The sequence below is a fragment of the Nomascus leucogenys genome, chromosome 4, assembly GCF_006542625.1.
Source record: "Nomascus leucogenys isolate Asia chromosome 4, Asia_NLE_v1, whole genome shotgun sequence".
NCBI lineage: Eukaryota > Metazoa > Chordata > Mammalia > Primates > Hylobatidae > Nomascus > Nomascus leucogenys.
In genome coordinates, this window is record NC_044384.1 from 83,434,291 (window position 1) to 83,459,642 (window position 25,352).

Genomic DNA, 25,352 nt, shown 5'->3' on the forward strand with positions numbered 1-25,352 from the left:
GAGCTTGCTTGCTTGCTTTTTCTTTTCTTCTTCTTTTTTTTTTTTTGAGACAGAGTTTCATTCTTGTTGCCCAGGCTGGAGTGCAGTGGCGTGATCTCGGCTCACTGCAACCTCCACCTCCTGGGTTCAAATGATACTCCTGCCTCAGCCTCCCTAGTAGCTGGGATTACAGGCATCCACCACCATGCCCATGCCCCAGCTAATTTTTTGTATTTTTAGTAGAGGCAGAGTTTCACTATGTTGGCCAGGCTGGCCTCGAACTCCTGACCTCAGGCGATCCACCCGCCTCAGCCTCCCAAAGTGCTGGGATTACAGGCATGAGCCACCACGCCCAGCTTATCCTGAGCTTTCTAAAGTGAAATGGCGGTAGCCAGCTTGCAGGTGGAAAGATGCCTCTCCTCCCTTTCCGTGTGATGGTGAGGGGCACAGGGGTCCTAAACTCAGCCCTGCCTTCTCCAGCCCTACAGACCTGCACCCTCAGCTGTCCAACTTCATCCCACTCAACCCTTGGCTTAATTAAACCCAAACGCTTGCTGATTTCCCCTATTCCCTGGACCATGAGGAGGCCACTTTGGGTTTCTTCACCGGATTCCTTACCTTCCTAAACTAAACCAACAGGGGCCAGATCTATGCGTGGTTTTCCCTTTGGTGAGATGGAGCACACAGGCAGCCCCCTCTCAAACCCCAGCTGCACTGTCCTGTTTAGAGCCTATGGCAGGTGTGGCAAGCAGGACTGTATACCTCTGCACCAGCTGACAAATGTGCACATAGGAGAAGTGGGGGCACAGGTAGGACTCGGAGGGTAGCTATTCCTGTAGGACACTGACACCACCACGTTTTGTTTTGTTTTGTTTTGTTTATTTGGAGTTGCTCTGTTGCCCATGCTGGAGTGCAGTGGTGCAATCTTGGCTCTCTGCAACCTCTGCTTCCCAGGTTCAAGCGATTCTTCTGCCTCAGCCTCCCGAGTACCTGGGATTACAGGCGTGTGCCACCATGCCTGGCTAATTTTTGTATTTTTTGGTAGAGATGGGGTTTCATCATGTTGGCCAGGCTGGTCTCAAACTCCTGACCTCAGGTGATCTGCCCACCTCGACCTGGCAAAGTGCTAGGATTACAGGCGTGAGCCACTGTGCCCGGCCAACACTGCCAGATTTTGAGACTAACCAGGAAGTTCATCTCGGGCAGGCAGGGTCTGGGCCTGGGCAGCGTGTGCTGCGTGCTCATCTGATGGGATGTCACCATGTGCCAAGCCAGGTATGAGGGATCTCACGACTTGGTGGGCTCCTGGGACATGGTCCCTTCTCCCCATCTGACAAGCTCAGGAGGAGCCTAAAAATATACAGGATCTTTGTCTAGGGGACATTAAAAGACAGTGAGGTGTGGTGGACAGAAGGCAGTGGCCAAGGCTTCAGGATGCCTTGTATCTAGTGTGGCTCCCCCACTACGTGAGGCAGGCAGGCCGGCCACAGAACTCCCGTGTCTCAAACACCATTATCCGCAGATTGGCAAAACTTGTATCCTACCTGATAGGAAGGAATAAATAATGCTAAAAATCTGGTTCTGCAAGCACAAATACTGCAAATGGTTTTCTCTCATCCTTTCAATCCTGTGACTTGTGTTTACATTTATGCCAATGTGCTTTTAAAACAACATGACTGTGTTGCTGGGTGTTTACACTTGAGAAAACGTATGTAAAACTTTGTTGTAAAATTGTGAAGCTAAATGCACCTTTGCTGTTCTATGATTAATGGCTTGGCCTTCTAGACTGTGAGCTCCTGGGCAGGGACCAGGTTGTATTGACTTTGTTTTCCAAGTGTCCTGCCTGGGGCCTGGCACATAGTAGGTGCTCAATAAATGTTTCTCGAGTGCCCTCTGAGTGTGTATTCCTGTGTGACATTTTTCTAGTGCATGCTGGTCCCTGGAGTGTGGTTCTCAGCACAGGGTGGTTGCTACAGTGACTGTGGGTGGGAACTTCATCCCCACATTTTGGCCAATAGGGGTCTCCCCAGCCTCAGCCAGGGCCCTGGGGACTATGTGAATGTGTGTGGCCAGCAGCTGTGTGTGGCACCTCTGGGCTTCCAGGAAAGAGTTGGAGAAAGTGGGGCTGAGGATGTGACTCCAGCCCAGGCTGGAAGGACCTTACTGATGGATTGCCCAGGGCTTTCCTACTCCACACTGGCTTGGAGTCCCTGACCCTGGTCCTGCATCCTGGTGCAACACCGGAGAAGCTCTGCACAAATGTTGGTGACTCTCAGGGCTGGTGGTGGCACCTTCATCCATGTAGTGCTGAGGCCCAACCATGAGTTTGGTTGAAGAAGTTGGGGAAGTGCCGCTGCCCCTGACGGCTGAGCCACACACCCGTTTCCTGACTTCCCAGACCTCCTTGGCTCTCTGAAGCCAGCCACCTCCTGCCCTCCCAGCTGCCGTCCTTGGGATCCAGGTGTGGGAGATCTTTTTGGATACCTAACAAGGAAAAACTTTCTACATTCCCAGTACTTCTGACACCAATGTTAGTGGGGAGGGGGGCGCCCACACCATTTCTCCGACTCTGCAGACACCAGCCAGCTGTGCGAAAATTCAGTTCTGACACTCACTACCCGGAGTTAGCACAGACCCCACAGGTGAAGGGCTCAGTCCCAGCAGACTGTCCCTGCTTTAGATACCAGTTCTAGGTCCCAGCTTGTCACCTGTACTTCTGACCAGCCCAAATTTAGAAGTTCCTACAACCCCCTCCTCAGGTTTGATAATTTGCTGTAATGGCTCACAAAAATCAGGAAAACAGGCTGGGCGCAGTGACTCACGCCTGTAATCCCAGCACTGTGGGAGGCCGAGGCAGTGGATCACCTGAGATCAGGAGTTCGAGACCAGCCTGGCCAACATGGCAAAACCCCATCTCTACTGAAAATACAACAATTAGCTGGACATGGTTGCGGGTGCCTGTAATCTCAGCTACTCCAGAAGCTGAGGCAGGAGAATCACTTGAACTCAGGAGGTGGAAGTTGCAGTGAGCAGAGATCAAGCCACTGTCTTCCAGCCTGGGCGACAGAATGAGACCTTGTCTCAAAAAACAAAAAAAAAATTAGGGAAACATTTACTTACTTTTACTTGTTTATAAAGGAAGTTACATAGGATATAGACAAACAGGTGATGAGGTACTGAGGGCGAGGTTCAGAAGGGTTCCAAGCACAGGAGCTTCTGTCCTAGTGGAGTTGGAGTGAGCCATCCTCCTGGCATGTGGGTGGGGTGCTGTCACTGACCTGGAACCTCCCAAACCCCATTATTTAGGGTTTTTATGGAGGCTTCATTAGGCATGATTGATTAAATCATTGGCCACTGGTGATTGGCTCAATCTCCAGCCCCTCTTCCCTCCCCAAGGTCTGGGGTAGGGATGAAAGTTGCAATCCCCTAATCACGTGGTTGGTTCCTCTGGCCACCAGCCCCATCCTCCAAGAGTCATCTCATTAGCGTGAACTCAGGTGTGGTGAAAAGAGATACATTATGAATAACAAAAGATGCTCCTCTCTCCCCATCACTCAGGAAATTCCAAGAGTTTTAGTTCTGGGCCAGAAATCCGGATGAAGACCAGATATATATGTATGTCTTTTTATTTTCTTTTTGAGTCTGAATCTTGCTCTGTTGCCCACGCTAGAGTGCAATGGCGTGATCTTTGGCTCACTGCAACCTCCACCTCCCGGGTTCCGGTGATTCTCCTGCTTCAGCCTCCTGAGTAGCTGGGATTACAGGCGCCCACCACCACGCCCAGCTAATTTTTGTATTTTTAGTAGAGACGGGGTTTCACCATATTGGCCAGGCTGTTCTCTTGGCCAGACTGGTCTCGAACTCCTGACCTCGTGATAACTCCTGCCTCGGCCTCCCATAGTTCTGGGATTACAGGCGTGAGCCACCCGCTCCCGGCTGTCTTTTTTTTTTTTTTTTTTTGAGACAGGGTCTCGCTCTTGAGGCCCAGGCTGGATTGCGATGGCACAATCTCGGCTCACTGCAACCTCCGCCTCCAGGGTTCAAGCAATTCTCCCGCATCAGCCTCCCGAGTAGCTGGGATTACAGGTGCTTGCCGCCACCATGCCCAGCTAATTTTTTGTATTTTTAGTAGAGATGGGGTTTCACCATGTTGCCAAGGCTGGTCTTGAATTCCTGACCTCAGGTGATCCACCCGCCTAGGCCTCCCAAAGTGCTGGGATTACAAGTGTAAGCCACCGAGCCTGGCCAATATATATGTCTTTTTATATCACAATGCTGGTAATCCTCTCTTTCTTTCTTTCTTTTTTTTTTTTTTTTTTTTGAGACGGAGTCTCGCTCTGTCACCCAGGCTGGAGTGCAGTGGTGCAATCTCGGCTCACTGTAAGCTCCGCCTCCCGGGTTCACGCCATTCTCCTGCCTCAGCCTCTCCAAGTAGCTGGGACTACAGGCGCCCACCACCACGCCTGGCTAATTTTTTGTATTTTTAGTAGGGACGGGGTTTCACCGTAGTCTCGATCTCCTGACCTCATGATCCGCCCGCCTCGGCCTCCCAAAGTGCTGGGATTACAAGCGTGAGCCACCGTGCCCGGCAGGTAATCCTCTCTTTCTTGTGGACAAAGCCAGTTTGAGACAAGGGAACAGTCACCCCGCCCTCCTTGAAGAGAAACTGGAGCGTTTGGGAGTGTGAATGGGAATGGGGGACACTGGCTGGGCCCCTGCCGCACCCCAGTGGTGGAACTGGTCTGGTCCAGGCCTTGAGGCTTTCCAACAGATGCTCCTGCAATCTGAGCTTCCTGTTTCTCTGCAGAAAATGCGGCAGTCACCCCCACCTCCACCCCACACACAGCTGGGCTGCTATGTGGCTCAAATGAGACTCTGCATTTGGGGCCCTTTGTAAACTGTGAAATCCTGCACACCCCTAAGTTGTGGAAGAAGATGGCGGCTGGGATGGGAGAGGGTCTCTAATGGGCTTGCAGACCCTCTCTGCCATCGGAGTCTCTTGGGAGGGGGGCACCCCACTGAGGCTGCTTGCAGGTGCAGGGACAGGGAAGGGGCTGCAACACCTCCTGGGGTGTGTGCCTTCCTACCTCCCTGGAGCCAGGTGCCTCAGCCCAGAGCCATCATGCCACCAAATCTGCTCAGTCCCTCTCTCCCCTAGAAAGAACGCCCTCATTCTCAGGACAAATGTACCGGCGTCCAGGAAGGAAGAGGAGCCAGCCTTTGGGTTCCCAACACCGATGTCAATGGCTTGGATCTCCTCCAGCCCCACATCTGGTGGGGGCGGGCAGAGGAAGCAGGAAAAGCAGGTGTGTGATGGGAGATGGGGTGACCACCCTGCGTTGCTCAGATCACACAAACATCGATAAAGGACCCCATGGGCAGGCAGTGTGTTAGAAACTATGGGGTACAGATAGGACACCTACCCTGGGTTCATCACAGATCACCTCATGTTGCGCCCGTTATACAGGTGAGGAAACAGGTACAACGAGATGAACACGGTGACTTGCCTGCCATTCCAGAGCTAGTAAAGGAAGAGCTCTGGCCAGGCATGGTGGCTCACACCTGTAATCCTAGCATTTTGGGCGGCCAAGGCGGGCGGATCACCTGAGGTCAGGAGTTCAAGACCAGCCTGGCCAACATGGCGAAACCCCATCTCTACTAAAAATACAAAACTTAGCTGCGCATGGTGGCGGGCGCCTGTAATGCCAGCTACTTGGGAGGCTGAGGCAGGAGAATCACCTGAACCCAAGAGGCAGAGGTTGCAGTGAGTGGAGATGGTGCCACTGCACTCCAGCCTGGGCGAAAGAGCAAGACTCCGTCTAAAAAAAAAAAAAAAAGAGATAAGAAAAGGAAAAAGAAAATAAGAAAAAAGAAAGAAACAAAAGGGAAAAAGGGGTCTTACCTTGTTGCCCAGGCTGGAGCGCAGTAGTGCAATCATAGCTCACTGCAACCTCGACCTCCTGGGTTCAAGTGATCCTCCCACCTCAGCCTCCCAAGTAGCTGGGACTACAGTTGTGCCACCATGCCCAGCTAACAGGGGTCTCCCTATGTTGCCCAGGCTGGTCTCCAACTCCTGGACTCAAGGGATGCCCCCCACCAACTTTGGCCTCTCAAAGTGCTGGGATTACAGGCGTGAGCCATCACACCTGGCTTTTATTTTATTTATTTATTAGTATTTAGAGACAGGGCCTCACTCTGTTGCCCAGGCTGGAGTGCAGTGGTGTGATCATAGCTCACTGGAGCCTCGACCTCCCAGGCTCAGGTGTAATCCTCCTACCTCAGCCTCCTGAGTACCTGGGACTACTGGCAAATTTGTATTTTTTGTAGAGACGGGGGTTTGCCATGTTGCCTAGACTGCTCTCGAACTCTTTAGCTCAAGCAATTCATTCACCCACCTCAGCCTCTCAAAGTGCAGAGATTATAGGCATGAGTCACCATGCCGGGTCAGGCCTTATTTTTTTTAAAAAAAGGGCTGGGTGCCTTGGCTCACGCCTGTAATCCCAGCACTTTGGGAGGCCGAGGTGGGCGGATCATGAGGTCAGGAGTTCGAGACCAGCCTCGCCAATATGATTAAACCCCGTCTCTACTAAAAATACAAAAATTGGCCAGGCGTGGTGGCGCATGCCTGTGGTCCCAGCTACTCAGGAGGCTGAGGCAGAGGAATCTCTTGAATCCTGGAGGCGGAGGTTGCAGTGAGCTGAGATTGCACCACTGCGCTCCAGCCTGGAGACAGAGGGAGACTCCATCTCAAAAAAATAAATACATAAATACATAAATAAATAAATTTAAAATTTGAAATGTTTTTATTTTTATTTTATTTATTTATTTATTTTTTTTGAGACGGAGTCTTGCTTTGTCACCCAGGCTGGAGTGCAGTGGCGCAATCTCGGCTCACTGCAAGCTCCGCCTCCCGGGTTCATGCCATTCTCCTGCCTCAGCCTCTCCGAGTAGCTGGGACTACAGGCGCCCACCACCACGCCCGGCTAATTTTTTGTATTTTTAGTAGAGACGGGGTTTCACCGTGGTCTCGATCTCCTGACCTCCTGATCCGCCCACCTCGGCCTCCCACAGTGCTGGGATTACAAGCGTGAGCCACCGCGCCCGGCCACTGAAATGTTTTTAAATTTAAAATTTTTGACATATTTTATTCAGATAGTAGTCTGATCACCTATGGTCCAAGAACATTCAAATCATAAATCAAATATAAATCAAATGTTAAAGATGGATCTTCAAACATTGTAGCCAGTGATGCCACACTCACCTATGATCTCCATGTCCACACCCCAGTGGCCTCTGAAACATTCAACACAGCTTCCTTGACTGTGAGCTGTTTGAAGCTACCAGTTTGAGCACTATTGACTGTTTTTTTTCAGGCCCTGAATAACTCTAGGGATCTCAGCAGGTTTTGGAGGAACCAGCGCCCCTTGGCATAGTACCGAAATGTGGCCAATCAAGGCTTCAACTGAGTCACAGCAGTGTTCACCGGTACCAGGGCCTTCTCTGGCAAGGTGATGGACAAATCAGGTCATGGTTCTAGGATGGAAAGTCTGTCGCCCTGAAGGGCCCGCTGAATGCCAACACCTCCCGGCAGTTTTACTCTCTGTGTGTGTTTTGTTTTTAGTTGTTCAGGCGGGAAAACCTGCAATTGTCTTTTTTTTTTTCAGACGGAGTCTCGCTCTGTAGCCCAGGCTGGAGTGCAGTGGTGCGATCTCGGCTCACTGCAAGCTCCGCCTCCCGGGTTCACGCCATTCTCCTGCCTCAGCCTCTCCCAATAGCTGGGACTACAGGCGCCCGCCACCACGCCTGGCTAATTTTTTGTATTTTTTAGTAGAGAGGGCGTTTCACCGTGGTCTCGATCTCTTGACCTCGTGATCCGCCCGCCTCGGCCTCTCAAAGTGCTGGGATTAGAAGCATGAGCCACCGCGCCCGGCCCTGCAATCGTCTTTAACTCCCCTCTTTCATAACCCCAACCCTTCCGAAAGCCTGTTGGCTGTACCTTTCAAATATGTCCCAAATCTGATCACTTCTCACTACTTCCACTGCTGCTGTCTGGCCCCAAGCCACTGGCATCTCTCCGTTGAATTGTTGTAAAAGCCTCCTTGCTAGTCCCCTGGGTCTGCTTCTGTCATGCCCTTTCACTCTGTTCTCAGCCCAGCAGCGAGTTAGATCATGTCACTCCGGCGGCAACTCATCCCACTCCCAGGGAAAACCACAATGGTAGCCCACCAGGCCTGGTTCCCGTCGCCACACACCTACCTCCTCACTCACTGTGCTCCAGGCTCATTGGCCCCTTGCTCTTAAAATGGGCCAGTTATGCTCCTCTGCCTGGGTTGCTCTTCCCCTAGATGTCTGCAGAGCTCATGCCTTCACCTCCTTCAAGTCTTTTTTTTTCTTAGCCTCCCGAAGTGCTGCGATTATAGGTGTGAGTCACCATGCCCGGTCTCCTTCAAGTTTTTACTCAAGTGTCACCTTCTCAGTGAGGGCTTCATGAATCCCCTCAGTACTGTAGCTTGTCTTCCACCCTCTCACCCCTGTAATCCTGACCCCCCTTAGCCGGCTCTGTTTTTTTCTGATATCACTTAATACTGACTCTTTTGTTTGTTGTATGTCTTCCTCAAAATGAAAAGTAAGCTCCCCAAGGGCAGAGTTTGTTTTGTTTTGTTTTGTTTTTGAGACAGAGTTTCTCTCTTGTTGCCCAAGCTGGAGTGCAGTGGCGTGATCTCGGCTCACTGCAACCTCCGCCTCCTGGTTTCAAGCGATTCTCTTGCCTCCGCCTCCCAAGTAGCTGGGACTACAGACAGATGCCCACCACCGTGCCTGGCTAATTTTTTGTGTGTTTTTTTTTAGTAGAGATGGGGGTTCCACCATGTTGGCCAGGCTGGTCTCGAACTCCTGACCTCACATGATCCACCCACCTTGGCCTCCCAAAGTGCTGGGATTACAGGCGTGAGCCATGGCGCCTGGCAGGCAGAGATCTTTATTTTGTTCACCGATCTACCTAAAAGCCTAAAACAATGCCTTGCACATAGTAGGTGCTCAATAGGGATTTGCTGAATGAATGAACGAATGAATTTGCAGATTTAGAGAGGGGGTAAATGTGTGGCAATAATTCATCTTTGAGGAGAACTAGGAGGGTTCATGGATTTGAGTAGGTGAGATTTGAACTGGATCTTGAAGTGGTTCTGGAAGCTGAGGTGGATGACGGGCAGTCATCTATCAGCTTGAACAAAGGCATGGAAGTGAGAGAGATTGGCAGCAGGGTGGGAGTTAGGGAGAAGTATGATCAGTGATACTTGGAGAGGTTATTGCAAGGTAATGTGAGGCCAGATTGAGCAAAGTTTTGAATGCAGGCTAAAGGCTTTTCGTACAGCCAGGACCAGCTACATAATTTGTGGGGCACAGTGCAAAATGGAAATGCATGGCCCCTTTGGTCAAAAATGTCAAGATAGTGGGCCGGGCGCAGTGGCTCACACCTGTAATCCCAGCACTTTGGGAGGCCGAGGCAGGTGGATCGCTTGAGGTTGGGAGTTCGAGACCAGCTTGGCCAACATGGTGAAACCCTGTCTCTACTAAAAACACAAAAAATTAGCCGGGCGTGGTGGTGAGCACCTATAATCCCAGCTATTTGGGAGGCTGAGGCATGAGAATCACTTGAACCTGGGAGGTGGAGGTTGCAGTGAGCTGAGATTGCACCACTGCACTCCAGCCTGGGCGATACAGCGAGATTCACTCTTAAAAAAAAAATTTCAAGATGGTGACAGCAGAGCATTAATCCAAGCTCAGGGCCCTCCTGAGTACAGGGCTCTGTGTGACTGCATGGGTCATGGGCCCATGAAGCCAGCCCTGCCTATAACCGGTGAGGGAGCTGGTGATAGCTTTCTAGCAGAGCAGAGATGTTATTGGAGCTGGATTTTGGGAAGATTATTCTGACATGTCTGATGCAGTAGGTTGGAGGGAGTCTAGGCAGGGAGACAAGCTCAGCAGCCTTGTGCAAAGCTAGCAAGGAAGAGAAAGAATACATAGGGTAGGGGTTGGGGCTGAAGGTCAAAGGGCAGGGGTGAGGCAGGGGTTAGAGCTAGAGTGAGAAGCTTGGAGAAGATGGAGTCTATTTAGACGAGAGTGCGGACCAGGGAGAGACTGCTGGAACACCGACCACCAACTGCTTCCTCTCGCTTTTTCCCTGCTTTCCAGACCCTGGCATTAGAGGTGATACCAGGCACAGGAATCAGCAATGTGTCTCCTTTTGGCCACCAGAGGGCAGATGATTCTTAAGGATTGAATTTGGGTTGGGGGAGTGAAATGTCCTCTGTCCTTCTCTGTTTCCCTCACCTTCATGGGTGTGCCTTCACCACTTTCTTCCTCAACGGTTGGGTGCCTGAATAGAGCTGGCATGTGGCATGGGGAGCAGTGCTGGAGTCCCAGGGATTTACTAAGAGTGTAGTGATACCTGTTGCCTTAGGAAGTACTTTCATACCCCGGTAATTACATCTGCTCAGATGCCTATTTCTCTGATTGATAGGATGAATGAAGGCTAGCTCAAGATGCTGTAGCTGGGAGTTGGAGGTCAAGTAGCAGGGGTTCAGTCAGCAGTTTTCCCAATAACTCCTGGGGCCTCTCTGCTCCTGTACCTTTGGGAACCTGTTGCCTGAGTCTGGTTTCTGACTCCTGTGGGGCCTCTGCCTCCTGTCCACCTTAAGCCACTGATGGGCGGGTGTGGTTCCAATGTGTTCCAGGTACTACGGATGAGGACAGCTTGGCGCTGGGGAAATCAGCCCAGGATACTGCCTGTCCTTGGTAACACAGTGTAAGGGGAAGTGAGGAGTGGACTGCAGTTGCCATACAGACTTCCTCTTAGTCAAGGGCTCTCCGAAGCCGAGAAGGACCTCCGAGTTCATGAATCCAATGGCTTCACTTTACTGATGGGGAAAATGAGGCCCAGAGGAGGAAAGAAAATAAACTTTAAATGCCTTATCTTGCAGAGGCATTTTAAAAGGTAATTGGAATTCAGAAATGTCATTTCGAGTGTCAACGCAGGAGCAAAGGCATAGGAAACAGGAGCCTAAACTCAGTGATGTTATGTGATTTTTCCAAGATCATGCAGCATTGGCACATGGCAGAGCTGGGGCTGAAATGCAGGGCCCTGGACGCTCCCGCATCCGGTCCAGAGGACGCTGCCCTGGGCCTGCCTGGGGCCTTGCCGAGCCCTGCGGACTAGATGCGGGAATGCACGGATGGATCCATAGAAGCCAAGATAGACGGTGGCAGACAGGCAATAGACTGATGCTGCATTTGACAGGTATATTGATAGGCTAGATGATAAAAACAAGATGGATTTTATGAGCTGACCGACAGATGGACAGAAATGCAGACAGGAAGCTGCTATAGAACCAGAGGATGCCAATCGCAGGGACGGCTAACAATCTTGTTTTGTATTTAGTCAAATCACAAGCACAGACAGGTGACCCACGCTTCCTATTCAAGGTTTGAAAATGCCCGAAAACTGACGGAAAGACACGAAACGAATCAGACTCCGAGAGCCACCCGGGGAAACGACCGGGTGCTCGGAGGGCCTCGGGTGTTGCCGGAAATGGCCGACGACCGCCCTCGGCAGGGCTGTGGGAGGGGGCGTGGCCGGCTCACCACGCGGGGCAGCTTCGGGTATTTCCGGAAACTGCCGAAAGCCCTCTTGAAGTGGGCGGGGAAAGGCCGGTGGGCGTGGCTGGATGGCCGTGGACGGGGGCGGGGGGTAGGTACCCGGGGTCGCTTCGTGGATTTCCGTAAACAGAGCCGAAGCTTCGTCTTCGGAATCGAAGAGGTGCGCGCGTCCCCGGGGGTTACCTTCTTCGGCTGTTTCCGGAATTCACCCGTAGTCTGTGGCCGGGAGGAGAAGACGCGCCCCACCTCCCGTTTCTAGCCGCTTCGTATGTTTCCGGCTGCTGCCGGCGGAAAGAGCCGAGGGCCGGCGGTGGTGGCGGCCATGTTGGGAGCAGCAGGTCCGGCGGCGGCTGCCTGTGTGCCGGGCGCGGAGCAGTGCCGCTGAGGGCAGGGGAGGAGCGAGGCAGGCGGCCGGCTGCGGCGGCAGAGAGTAGGCGGAGCGGCGCGGCCCGGCCGAAAGTCGGCACAGCCCAGCCGGGGGTCGGGGGGGTGCGGTCTGGAGCCGCTCGGAGCCGGCGCGGCCTAGCCCGAGCGGCGCATCCCCGGGCTGGCGTGAGCGGCTGCCCGGCCTCCCCGCACCCCCGGCCGGGGCCCATGCGGCGGGTGCTCCTGCTGTGAGAAGCCCCGCCCGGCCGGGCTCCGCGCCTTCCCTTCCCTCCCTTCCTCCAAGCTTCTCGGTTCCCTCCCCCGAGATACCGGCGCCATGTCCAGCGCTCGGACCCCCCTACCCACGCTGAACGAGAGGGACACGGAGCAGGTAAGGAGCCCCGAGGGCTCCCCGAATTCTCTGGCTGGGCCCCTTGCACCTTGCGGAGCCTCCTCCCTCTTCTGCTCTCCTCCTGCCCCTGCTGCCATCCTGCAAGCCTCGGCTGCCCTGTCATCCGGCTCCCGGCTCCGGCTCCGCACATCCCGCTTCCGAGTCCTGACCTGGGACCCACCTCGTCCTGACTCCAAGCTGCACACTTGTCTTTCTGCCAACCCCCTTTCCCCTCACCGCCCTCCTGCGCTCTTCCGTGTCACCTCCCCAGCTTCCCTTTCTCTTCCCTTTTTCTCTCAGGGGCCTTTCTGGTCTTCCTCCACCCACGCTTAAAGCAGCCACCCTCCCGCTCCTCGAATAGCAGCACCCCGCGATTTGCCATAGATCGTTGTCCACCTCTCCCTTCGTCTCTCCTGCCTCGCTTCCCCTCCTCCCGCACCGGTTCTGCCAGTCTCTGGGTTATCACCCTCAGGGTCCTTGCCCTGGACTGCGCTCTCGATCCCTGGCCCCTTGCAGTTCCCCCAGCTTTTTCTACCCTGCTTCTTCGTTTTCCAAATTGTGCTCTCCCTCTTGCTTGCAACCCACCAGCTCCACCCTCATCACCTTTCCAAATCCTTCGCCTACTCTTTGCTCATCACTTTCCCTTCTTTGCTCCAGGAGCTCCCTGGATCCTGGCGCTGGCATTTGTCGCTTCCGTGTTTCCCCACAGCTGTCATGCGCATAGTTTTCCCACAGGTTGCGTTTGGGGTTCCAATCACCACTCCCTTCAGAGTCTTTGGATCCCTCTTGTTCTCTTCCCCTCGGGTTTGGCTTTTAGGTCCCTGGGCTTCGTGTTTCTCTCTGTGAGTGTTCTACAAGCCTTCTACTGGGCTCTTCCTTCCAACCGAGAGACACTTGGCCCCACCGTATTAACACAACCTGTTGCTCAGTCCTTTCCCAGACCTCGCTGCATCACAGTTTTTGCCTTTCTGTCTTCGTACGCTGTAACACAAACCATGATGACTTTCTGTGTCTTCACTCCCGTGCCTGGCACTTAGAGTATTTTCTTTCTCGCTTGTTGCCTTCCTGTTCTCCACCCCACCCCATCTTCCTTACTGTGCTTTTTAATCAGCGTTGCCTTTCATCTCCACATTAGTCTTCTGCCTTCTTCATGTCCTGTGTATCCCCCCACCATGCTTGGATCCATTCTGTTCCTATTGGCTAAGTCTCTGTAATTCCCAGGAAGTCCAGGTGTTTTGCATGCTAGTTTCTTGAGCTACACCTCAGCCTCACGACTCTACACGGTCCCCCTCATCCTGGCAATCACTGCTATGGTTTGTCACCCAAGTCTTAGCCTTTCTGTGTCATCTCACTTTTGATCCCAGAGACGTCCACTTTCCACCGCTCCCCTTTCTTTCACCGTCTCTAGCTTCCTTTGCTGACTGCTCTGTGCAGAGTCCCCTGCCTGTCATACCTTTCTTGGTGGAGAACTTTACTAGGCCAAAAAAACTTGACTTGAAAAAGAAGTGCTTCCGCCCCGGAGCTGCTGTGCTTTTTGCCTTCTTTCCCCTCCTTCCATCCTTTATGTTTCCTTCTTACTCCCTTCTTTCTTTGTAGCCCGGTAGAGCAGTTGTTGTATTCTCTTGCATGTGAACATTTTTCTTTGAAAAATCTTATCTCCTTTCTTTTACTGTGTTTTTCAATTTTGTTACACCCTGGCCCTCTGTCACCTGGGCAGTTAGGAACTCAAGAGAAGTTCTAGGCAGAGTTTTTCTCTGCAGCGTTGACCCTTTTATTACTTGTGCATTATTTGCTTCTGGGGGTGAAATAGGGGTTGAGAGGGAGGGATGGTTGATTTCCATTTCATCACTGGGTTTGGCAGCTGGTTCTGCATGGGACAGGGGTCTTTGGAGACAGAGGAGCATGTTCTGTGTCTCGCAGTCTTTCTCTCCCTTGCCTACCGGCTGTTTCTCTCTCTTTACTGGGAATTGCTTTCTCTGGGCCCTCTTGAGGTTGCTTATTCCACCCTTTTTCCTCTCACAACCTTTGTTTTAGCAGGTAAACCCTGCTTAACCAGAGAACTTTCCCAGACTGTTGATCGTGAGCTGGTAGGAGGAGGCCAAGTGACTGACTGGCACCCTCAGGCATTTGGGGAGTGGTGATGGAGTGCCTACTCTCTCAGTGAGGCTGGTGGGGGGCATTGTGTTCAACAGAGCAGAGTAACAGACTGCCTCAGTGTGGTTTCTTTGTGCTGCTTACTACATGTAAATGTATTATTGCCATGGTATTTTTCCTGTGATGTGTGTTGATTTCCTTTCTTCCTTACATGCCTAGCATACTGCTGAGCATATAGTAGGAATTCCACCGTAGTGCGCATCCACTGATTCCATGATAGCAGCAATCAGTGACCATTTGGGAATGTAAGTAAGCTCTTTGCTCTTTGATAACTTTGCCCAGAGCAGTAGCTGCATACATTGTCATCCTGTTACGATTATTAATTACCCATCCTATTTCTACTCTTTATGGACTTAGATTCTCCTTAGCCCTTTCATACCTTCTACTGTTGTTCTCAGGGTAGCCAGTCACCGTATCGACTTAATATTAAGTCTCATTCCAGTAAAAGCAGGGACTTTGGAAAACCTTGGGTGCACCTATTCCAGACAGATTCCTGTATTCTTTTTTTTTTTTTTTTTGAGATAGAGTCTCGTTCTGTCGCCAGGCTGGAGTGCAGTGGCACAATCTTGGCTCACTGCAATCTCTGCCTCCTGGGTTCAAGCGATTCCCCTGCCTCAGCCTCCTAAGTAGCTGGGACTACAGGCACACACCACTACACCCGGCTAATTTTTTGGATTTTAGTAGAGACAGGGTTTCACCATGTTGGCCAGGATGGTCTCAATCTCTTGACCTCGTGATCCAGCCTCCCAAAGTGCTGGGATTACAGGCGTGAGCCACTGCGCCGGGCCTGATTCCTGTATTCTTTAAAACAGGAAAAAAGACAAGCAGCAGCTCCTCAGGTCACAAGGCCAGGTATATCAAACACTGGCCTCCGAGAATAGATCATGCCACCAAGTGAAAGAAACCTCTTCTTGGTCCTGTTGTGATTTTAGCTAAAGTAGTCATGGAAGCTTGGTCATTACTATAGTCTTAATGTTTTTTTTTTAAAAATGGGGATTTAGTTGGGCTGATTTCCTCCCCTAAAGGTCCTCTGTCACCTTATTTAAATTTAAATTATTTAAACTGGTTTTACCAGAAAATAGGTAAACAGACACCACTGGTTGTCTCCAGTCTCTTTTCTTGCTCTTCCTCTCCCTCTTCTTTAAAAATGTGCCTGATGAGAACCTGTTTCCAGGAGCCCTTTGATCACTCTGAAACACACAGACACTGAAAATGTTGAAGCATAAAAATAAACCTTGCATTACAGGGAGATTGCCTGTTTGCTGTCGACTTCGCTTATAACAGTGAAAGTAGGAGATTAAAAAAAAAAAAAAAAGTTAAGCCCTGTCTTTAAGATGGTTTTTTGTGACACCTGATTCCAGATGTGCTTTTTCACAGCCATAGACTTCTTGCTTTTGCAGAAGGAGGGTTCTAATCTGGGGCTGGTAGTTTGGGGGATTCTTAGTCTGTGAGCTGAGCTTTCTGTTCGCTTCTTTTCCAAATGGCTCTGCTGGCCTGAAGCTTGGCAGTTTCGAAAGCCATCAGGAAGATGACTGTTTGTCTTCCAGCCAGCAGCAGCAGTCACAGGCAAGCCTGGAGAAAGGTCCAGCTTCCAGAGTTCACCTGCTAGAGTTTTCCATAACACCTGGGGGAGAGGCTACTCCATCTGGTACCTGCCCCACCTCTGGGCCTCAGAAGTTATGAGAGGGGGATTGAGAGAAAACTCACCCCACTTCTGCTGCAGTGGGAAGGGAGGGGGCTGCTGTCAGGCTTCTAGGCAGTGAGTGGCATTGTTTATTCTCTCAGTTCTAGGAAGGGGAGTTTAGAAGTACTGGTGAAGAAAACAAAGTTACAAGATCCTATAAAGAACAGCTGAACTACTCCAAACACTCTTCATTGGACCCCCATTGTTGACTCTGGATAAAAATATATATATAAAAATCTTTTTTTTTTTTTTGACACAGAGTCTTGCTCTGTCGCCCAGGCTGGAGTGCAGTGATGTGATCTCGGCTCACTGTAACCTCCGCCTCCTGGGTCAAGCGATTCTCCTGCCTCAGCCTCCTGGAGTAGCTGGGACTACAGGTGCCCACCACCATGCCTGGCTAATTTGTGTATTTTTAGTAGAGACAGGGTTTTGCCATGTTGGCCAAGCTAGTCTCGATCTCCTGACCTCAGGTGATCTGCTGGATAAATATATTTTTTTGTTTTTGGTGTCACTTAGGTAGATTGGATCAGCTAGCTAGCATCTTGCTCCACACTGAGCTGTGCAGCAGTGTGCCCTGGTGCTAATTCTCACTCTGTCCTTTGATTCTGGCCAGGGGCTCCTTGGTGGTGCTGCCTTCTGGTCAGGAATGTGGGTGAATGTCAGACCAAATAGTGTCACTTTCGGCTTGGCCCTAGAGATCAGGAAGGAAGTGTTGTTAGATCAAGGGCTTTGGGAGTCCTTGGAGTTCGTAACCTTTGAACCTGAAAAGTAACTGTACCTAGTAAATTATAATAATTTCTCTCTGGTCAGGCACCATGGCTCATGCCTGTAATCCTAGCACTTTGGGAAGCCAAGGCAGGAGGATTGCTTGAGGCCAGGAGTTCAAGACCATCAATAAAGTGAGACTCCATCTCTACAAAAAATTTTTTTTTAATTTAGCTGGGCATGGTGGCACATGCCTGTGGTTGCAGCTACACAAAAGGCTGAGGCAAGAGGGTGGCTTGAGCTGGGGAGGTCGAGAGTGCATTGAGCTGTGTTTGTGCCACTGCACTTCAGCCTGGGTGACAGAGCAAGACACTATCTCAGAAAAAAAAAAAATTACTTTTCTCCAATTTATGGACTTCAGGAAGTAGCTAAACAGATGGATGTAAGACAGTTGTTGAAACTCGGCCTGCTGCAGATTCAAATAAAGTTTGCACAGGGATAACTGAATCTTTCAGACCAACCAAAGTTTGGGCTGGAGATTTTTCTCAGCATAAATGTCCTAAGCAGAGTTGGTGCCTATGAGGTGGGAAGGGATTGAGACTTTGCCTGCCTAAGAGATTTGCAGGGTTTGAGCTCTTGGGAGTCAGAACTTCTCAGACTAGATTGTTTCCCCTTTGGACGGAACAACCCAATTCTCAGTGGGCATTTGATCAGGACTAACCCAGGCCTTCATGAACTCTTTCCCATTGAGCACTTAGCCACCTGGCTGGCATTTCTCTTCTCCCAGGAGCTTCCATGAGGTTCCTACGTATGTATTATGTCGACTTGAATGAATATTTTATGTCTAGAGTGCAGCCAAGCCTCAGACTTTGTGGCCCATTATCGACAAATGGGGTAGGGGGTGGGTACCACCTTTGGCCCCATGATAGCTTCTCTGCTAAATGGACTCCCCCCAGCAGCACTTTGAAGCCCATTAATGGATTGGAATGAAGTAACCTCAGCAGATGGAAAGGGTGAGGAGGGTGGTCACCTTCCTTTCCTGAGACTGCCTGATGAGGCTTTCCTGCAGTAACCAGGACCAGCCCCTATTCCCTCTGCTTGGTTAAGCTGTGGACTGGAGCTACTAGGCCTCTGCTTTGAGAAAAAGTATAGAAAGGATTTGATTCTCTTTTAGCCATGGTGGGGCCGCCAGTTTCCCCACTTTCCCATCAAAGCAAAAATTGAGATGGATGTGGAAAGGGTGGGTGGAGTTTAAACCTGGCCCTTCCTCCTTCAGTGGAAGTTCAGCAAAATGACAAACCAGGTAGGTGGCTAAATTTCCTTCTCTTGACGGGAGATTCCAGTATTTGTACGTTTTGCGCTTGAAGCTTGGATTCTCCAGGCCTCCTCCCAGCCTTCATCAAACATGAGTGAGTCACTGAAGTGTTATCTATGCATTTTCTCCCTTCTGTCTCTGTAAAGGGAAGAGTAAGCCTTTACAAACCTGTGGGGGAGGAAGTCACCCTCTTCCCACTGCTGGAGAGCCAGGCTATCCCCAGGTTAACCCTGAGAGTGCTAACTCCTGAGCAGAATGTTACTGCTCCCCGCCCCTTTCCTTTTTGATATAGGCCATTGAAGGTCATTGCTCATCTTTTTTTTTTTGAGACAATCTTGCTCTGTCACCCAGGCTGGAGTGCAGTGGCAGGATCTCAGCTCACTGCAACCTCCACCTACTAGGTTCAAGCAATTGTCATGCCTCAGCCTTCCAAATAACCAGGATTACAAGTGCGCACCTCCACGCCTGGCCACTTTTTGTATTTTTAGTAGAGATAGGGTTTCACCATGTTGGCCAGGCTGGTCTTGAACTCCTGGACTCAAGTGATCTGCCTGCCGTGGCCTCTCAAAGTACTGGGATCACAGGAGCCACCGCACCTGGCATCGTTGCTCATCTTTTAGACTGAGACGGTGCAAACAGCTGATTCTAAAACAGCACCCAGAGAGAATCTGACCTCTTGATTTCCAGTTGTGTCTCAGAGGAGGAGGCATCCCAGTTCCTCCTCTTGCCCTCTAGACATCTCCTCCTCTGATAAGTATAAATAGGCTAGATCCCTTTATCTTCATGTCTGTTTTTGTCTGGAATGTTTCAAGTTTCTCAAGGTAGGCGTGGTGGCTCATATCTGTAATCCCAGCACTTCGGGAGGCCAAGGCAGGAGGATCACTTGAGCCCAGGGGTTCAAGACCAGCCTGAGCAACATAGTGAGAGACTTCATTTCTACAAAAAAAAATTTTTTTTTTGTTTTTGAGATGGAGTCTTGCTCTGTCGCCCAGGCTGGAGTACAGTGGTGCAATCTCAGCTCACTGCAACCTCTGCCTCCCGGATTCAAGTGATTCTCCTGTCTCAGCCTCTTGAATAGCTGAGATTACAGGCGTACACCACTGTACCCCACTAATTTTTGTATTTTTAGTAGAGACGGGATTTCACCGTGTTGGTCAGGCTGGTCTTGAACTCATGACCTCATGATCTGCCTCAGCCTCCCAAAGTGCTAGGATTATAGGCATGAGTCACCCTGCCTGGCCAAAAAAAAATTTTTTTTTTTTTTTGAGACAGAGTCTCGCTCTGTCGCCCAGGCTGGAGTGCAGTGGTGCGATCTCGGCTCGCTGCAAGCTCCGCCTCCCGGATTCACGCCATTCTCTTGCCTCAGCCTCCCGAGTAGCTGGGACTACAGGCGCCCACCACCCCACCTGGCTAATTTTTTTGTATTTTTAGTAGAGACGGGTTTCACCGTGTTAGCCAGGATGGTCTCGATCTTCTGACCTCATGATCCACCCACCTTGGCCTCCCAAAGTGCTGGGATTATAGGCGTGAGCCACCACGCCCAGCCCAAAAATATTTTTAAAAAGTTACCTGGGTGTGGTAGCACATGCCTGTATCCCACCTACTCAGAAGGCTGAGATGTGAGGATCACTTGAGCCTGGGAAGTTGAGGCTGCAGTGAGCTGTGATCATGCCACTGCATTCCAGCCTGGGCAACAGAGTGAGACCCCATCTCAAGATAAATAAGGTTTGTCAGTCCCTGTGGGGGTTCTTTCCACAGATGTCTGTCTTTGGGTTGGCACTTATTTCCCCCTACTTGCAGTTATTCCTTACATTTCTCGTTAGAAAATGGCAAAAAGGGCAAAAGTAAATTCATTTCCTTTTTACACCAAATCATTAATTTTAGGCTTATAAAACTAAACAAACAGAAGATTTGGTAGGAGAGGAGGGGAGATGGACACTGATACTGGTAGCTAGGTGATCCTGAAGGACAACTGGTGCCTGGCAGAAAGAGAGGAGGGCTGTGTTCAGTGACTGGCTTCCAGCCACCTTTTTGGCCTTTTTCTTTTTAACATGAGGAAGGCGGAGCAGACCAGGGGCTTCTCTGTAGAACCAGTCAAGCTGGTTTTGGGCAGCCTCGGCCTATTTTCTTGTGTGCTCTTTGGGAAGTTGGCAATACAAAGGTCTGCCTCCTTTGGGGCTGTGTTTGTTGAGGTGGAAGTTTGGAAGACATCTATCTGTCAACACCCCCCTTCTCCCCCAAACACTGAATGGGTCTCTGAGCTGGTCCTTAACTCCAGGGAGGAGGCTTTCTCTCCACCCTATGCTGAACCTGAAGACAGCTTTGCTTTTTACACCTTTCACTGAAAGCTCTAAAACATTAACTCCTTTTTTGGGCCCCCTTGCCAGTTCACAACTTGGTGAAAGGCCCTCAGCCTGGCCAGGAGGAAGGGACTGGGTCTGCCTTTGGCTCCTCATTTATGGGTCTGGAAGGGGAGCAGGACTCCTTACTGCTATGATCTGGCTGCTAAATTCAGTGACATCCCAGGCCTTTTTTGGTCCACGCAATGGGACTGTCTGTCCAGGCCTGCTGGGAAAGAAAAGAGAGAAAAAATAGTTTTTGGTCTGTGGCAGCTTACAGGGACTTCAGCCATGGGAAACAACCTGTAGGAATGGTGGGAGCTACTGGTCACCACGTGTGCAATAGCAGTAGGGAGTCTTTCTCAGGGAGCAAGGCCCAGCCAGGTAGGATATTTCCCAGTCTCCCAGCTAAGCAGGAAATGACAAAATATGAACGTTTAGTAATTAGTGAGTGTAACTACCTGCAGACAGAGCGCCAGCCTAGACCTTGTCCTTGGGGGCTGGTTACCCCTGTTGATACTACAGTGAGCTACTCATTGCTTCTGATTACCATTTCAGCACAAGTTTTGCTTTGGTTTCTGATATCCCATGTGCAGCTCCCTTTTTTCTCCATCTTTTTGTTGTGTCTTTTTGTTTTTTTTTGTTTTTTTGAGACGGAGTCTTGCTCTGTCGCCCAGGCTGGAGTACAGTGGCACAGTCGCAGCTCACTGCAACCTCTGCTTCCCAGGTTCAAGCAATTCTGCCTTAGCCTCCCAAGTAGCTGGTACTACAGGCATGCACCACCACACCCGGCTAATTTTTTTTTTTTTTTTCTTGAGACAGGGTCTCGCTCTGACACCCAGGCTGGAGTGCAGTGGCGTGATCTTGGCTCATTGCAAGCTCCGCCTCCCGGGTTCATGCCATTCTCCTGCCTCAGCCTCCCAAGTAGCTGGGACTACAGGTGCCTGTCACCACACCCAGCTAATTTTTTGTACTTTTTTTTTTTAAAGTAGAGACGAGGTTTCACTGTGTTAGCCAGGATGGTCTCAATCTCCTGACCTCATGATCCACCCACCTTGGCCTCCCAAAGTGCTGGGATTATAGGCGTGAGCCACCGTGCATTTTTAGTAGAGATGGGATTTCGCCATGTTGGCCAGGATGGTCTCGATATCCTGACCTCGTGCTCTGCCCGCCTCGGCCTCCCAAAGTGCTGAGGTTGCAGGCGTGAGCCACCGCTCCTGACCTTGTTGTTTTTAAGAGACAGAGTCTCACCCTGTCACCCAGGCTAGTATGCAGTGGTGTGATCATAGCTCACTGCGGCCTCAAATAGCTCCTAGGCTCAAGTGATTCTCCCACCTTAGCTTCAGAGTACTGGGACTACAGGTCACACCTGGCCCCCTCCACCTTCTGGACTTTTCACTCACTCCATCACTCCCTACTTCTCCGCCACAGAAGACTGTCATTGGCTATCTTTGCATGTAGTATTGAAGCCACTTGGAGATTGTTGCTTTGTCTTTTTGCCCATGAAAGTTTGAATTACTGGTTCTCCAGTCACAGGAAGTGGGGCTCCGTAGGCCAGCACCATCTCACATAGTGTACTGATTATGTTGAGCTTATGGCACAGCTGAGAGGAGACTCCAACACTTTTTGAACACTTTTTGACTTCCGATAGTGGTTCCACTATGGTTAAGAGCAGGTTTGGTGGGCCGGGTGCAGTGGCTCATGCCTGTAATCCCAGCACTTTGGAAGGCCAAGGCAGGCGGATCACCTGAGGTCAGAGTTCGAGACCAGCCTGACCAACATGGTAAGACCCTATCTCAACTGGAAATACAAAAATTAGCCTGGCGTGGTGTTGTACACCTATAGTCCCAGCTACTCGGAAGGCTGAGGCACAAGAATCACTTAAATCTGGGAGGTGGAGGTTGCAGTGAACAGAGATCATGCCACTGCACTCCAGCCTGGACAACAAAGCGAGACTTTGTCTCAAACAAACAATAAGAGCAGGTTTTGTGGCTAGATTTCCTGTATTGGAATCCTGGATCATCCTCTCCTGTGATCTTAGGTTCCCTCTGTGTCTGTTTGCTCATCTGTAAAATGGGAGAAGAATAGTACCTATCTTATAGGTATAGCTGTTATGAGTATTAAAAGAGTTAATGAATAGAAAGCATTTAGAATAGCGCCTGGCACAGCAAAATGATCATTGTCATTATTGTTCCAGTTGAACAACACAGTGAATTTTATCTGAGCACCACACAACTCTAGGTCAGTATAAGGGGTGATGTTTGGGATTTCTCTGTAATCAGTTGAAAAAATCTTGTTCTGGCATCTTCAAGTCACTGGGGTCCTCTAGGTGCTTTTTCTAACATTTCTGTTTTGTTTGTTTGTTTGTTCGTTTGTTTGAGATGGAGTCTTGCTCTTGTTACCCAGGCTGGAGTGCAGTAGCACCATCTTGGCTCACTGCAACCTCCGCCTCCCGGGTTCAAGCGATTCTCCTGCCTCAGCCTCCCGAGTAGCTGCGATTACAGGCACCCGCCACCGTGCCCGGCTAATTTTTTTTTTTTTTTTTTGTATTTTTAGTAGAGACGGGGTTTCACCATGTTGGCCAGGCTAGTCTTGAACTCCTGATCTCATGATCTGCCTGCCTCGGCCTCCCAAAGTGCTGGGATTACAGGCGTGAGCCACTGCACCCTCCCTAGTTTGCTTTTTTACCAATCACCTATCTGAAAAAAAATGGAACGCTACTGGAGAGATTCATATACTTCTGAGAACACTTTTAGATCATTTTTTATAAGGCATCAATATTAGGTAGTTTTCTTGATTAAAGAAAAAAAAAACACCACCCACTGCCTGCCTGTATTTCTGTGTTGCAGATGATGGCGGTGGATGTGCAGCCTCATCCATGGCTAGAAGGCCAAATCCAAAGTCACCAGAGCTTGAGTTTTTTGAGAGTTGAGATCTGTGTGTCAAAGGGGAAGCCCTAGGGTTCTACTCTGCAGCACCAAGAGCAGGGATTCATACCATCATGTTCCTTTCTTTTTTCTTTTCTCTTTTTTCTTTCTTGCTTTCTTTTTTTCTCATGGGTTCTCACTGTGTTGCCCAGGCTGGTCTTGAATATCTGGCCTCAAGTGATCCTCCCGCATTGGCCTCCTGAAGTGCTGGGATTACACACTCAGCCATGTTCCTTTCTTCAAGTACGGTATTGACCCTTTGGCCACAGGAGAAAGCACCCAATTTTTCCTAAAGACCATGTGGGAACTCAGCAGCCCATGATTGTAGGTTCCTTTTTCCCTCGTAGAGTGGCCTTCAAGGGCAGGTTCTTGTTATCTCCCTTTCAGAGACCCGAAGGGACACAGGCATTTCTGCTCCTGGGAATTTGTGGACTTTGAATCTTGAGCTCAGATTTTGGTCTCTGTTGGTTGCTTGTTTATCTTCATCTCTTGTCATTTCTGGAGCCTGCATGCCTTCTTAGAGCAGCAGGTAAGTTGCTTAGTTTTTTCACATTGCAGCTGTGGCTGGGGGAAGGTAACAGTGTCCCCTCAGAACTCATGGAGATGCCAGGCATAGTGACTCACACCTGTAATCCCAATACTTTGGGAGGCTGAGGCAGGAGGGTCACTTGAGGCTGGAGGATTGCTTGAGGCCAGCCTGGGCAACATGGTGAGAGCTCATCTCTAAAAAATTTTTTTAAAAAGAACTCATCAGGGACTATTTCTTTCATTGTATTTTCCTCTTCCTTTTGCCCCCTCTGCTGACTTGTTTCACTTTCTTTTTTTCTGTTTGGTTTCTTTGAACTCCCTTTCTTCATTATCGTGTCCTCGTTCCAGTCCATCTTAGGTTTTTCATTTCCTTGTTCCACTCTCCCTAACCTGTTTCTGTGCCTGTTTATGGCATGGCTCAGGATATGAATTTTGATCTCCTTCTGAGATCTCTTTCAGGTATAGAATCCCAGACCACCTGGTCCTTTTTTTCTCTCATTCCTCTGATTTCTGTACATTTAAGGATTCACTGCTTTAGAAAACTTTTTTTTTTCTTGTTTCTGGAGCCACTTCTCTCAGTAAAGCCAGGCTTGGCAACTTATTAGGGACAGCATTCTGGTTTCCCTGGTGACAGGGTTTAAGCTGATTCTAGGCTGTTTCCTCTAACCCATTGGGAATGCCATAAGTATAGACCCTGTCTTGGGAGAGATCTGGAGAGGTACTTGAGAATTTTGGACACTGTAATATTGAATTCGGTTCTAAGTGTGATCTGGAGACCCTCAGACTCTTTCAGGTGATAACACGAAGTCTGTTCGTCCTAACATTAACACAGTGTTGCCTTTTTCACTCTCATTCCCTCACCAGTATACAGTGGCATTTTCCAGAGGCTAAATGATGGGTGGTGACATCACATTCTTCTGGCTAATGAAATATGTAATTCTGTATTCTTGTGTTTTCTATAATTTTTAAGGTAGTACTTTAAAAATATGGAAGTTTTCATTGATGGACTCAGTTTGTTCTTAGAACTTCTGTGCTCTTACTAGCTTTCTTCAGTTATAACTGCTATCATCTTTTTGTACACTTCATTACTGTCTAATAAATCCTTATTTTGAAATCCCAACATTTTCCTGGAACCTTTGAGAAAATATAAGAAATAAGTACTAATTGTAAAACTTGCTTGTAAGCTTGTAAAAACTTTTGGGAAAACTCCTAATTTTAAAAATTTTATTGACAACTTATTTTAGCACCTTATTCTAAAATAGAAAAAAATTTATAATATTTCTCTTATATGTAAGGGTGGATTGTTGGC

General features: G+C 49.8%; 1 protein-coding gene across 4 annotated transcripts in view; it reads left to right on the forward strand.

The window, feature by feature from the left end:
• Positions 1–11,763: 11,763 nt before the first annotated feature.
• Positions 11,764–25,352, forward strand: part of MARK2 (microtubule affinity regulating kinase 2) — a 73,346-nt gene continuing 59,757 nt past the window's right edge. For 2 of the 4 annotated variants that reach the window (XM_030811011.1, XM_003274142.2), the window contains exon 1: positions 11,764–12,391. In XM_030811011.1, the coding sequence (XP_030666871.1) occupies positions 12,338–12,391 (54 nt within the window). In that variant the 5' untranslated portion in view covers positions 11,764–12,337. The remainder of the gene's footprint in view (positions 12,392–25,352) is intronic. The other 2 variants (XM_003274141.3, XM_003274139.4) reach the window with 2 other exon arrangements.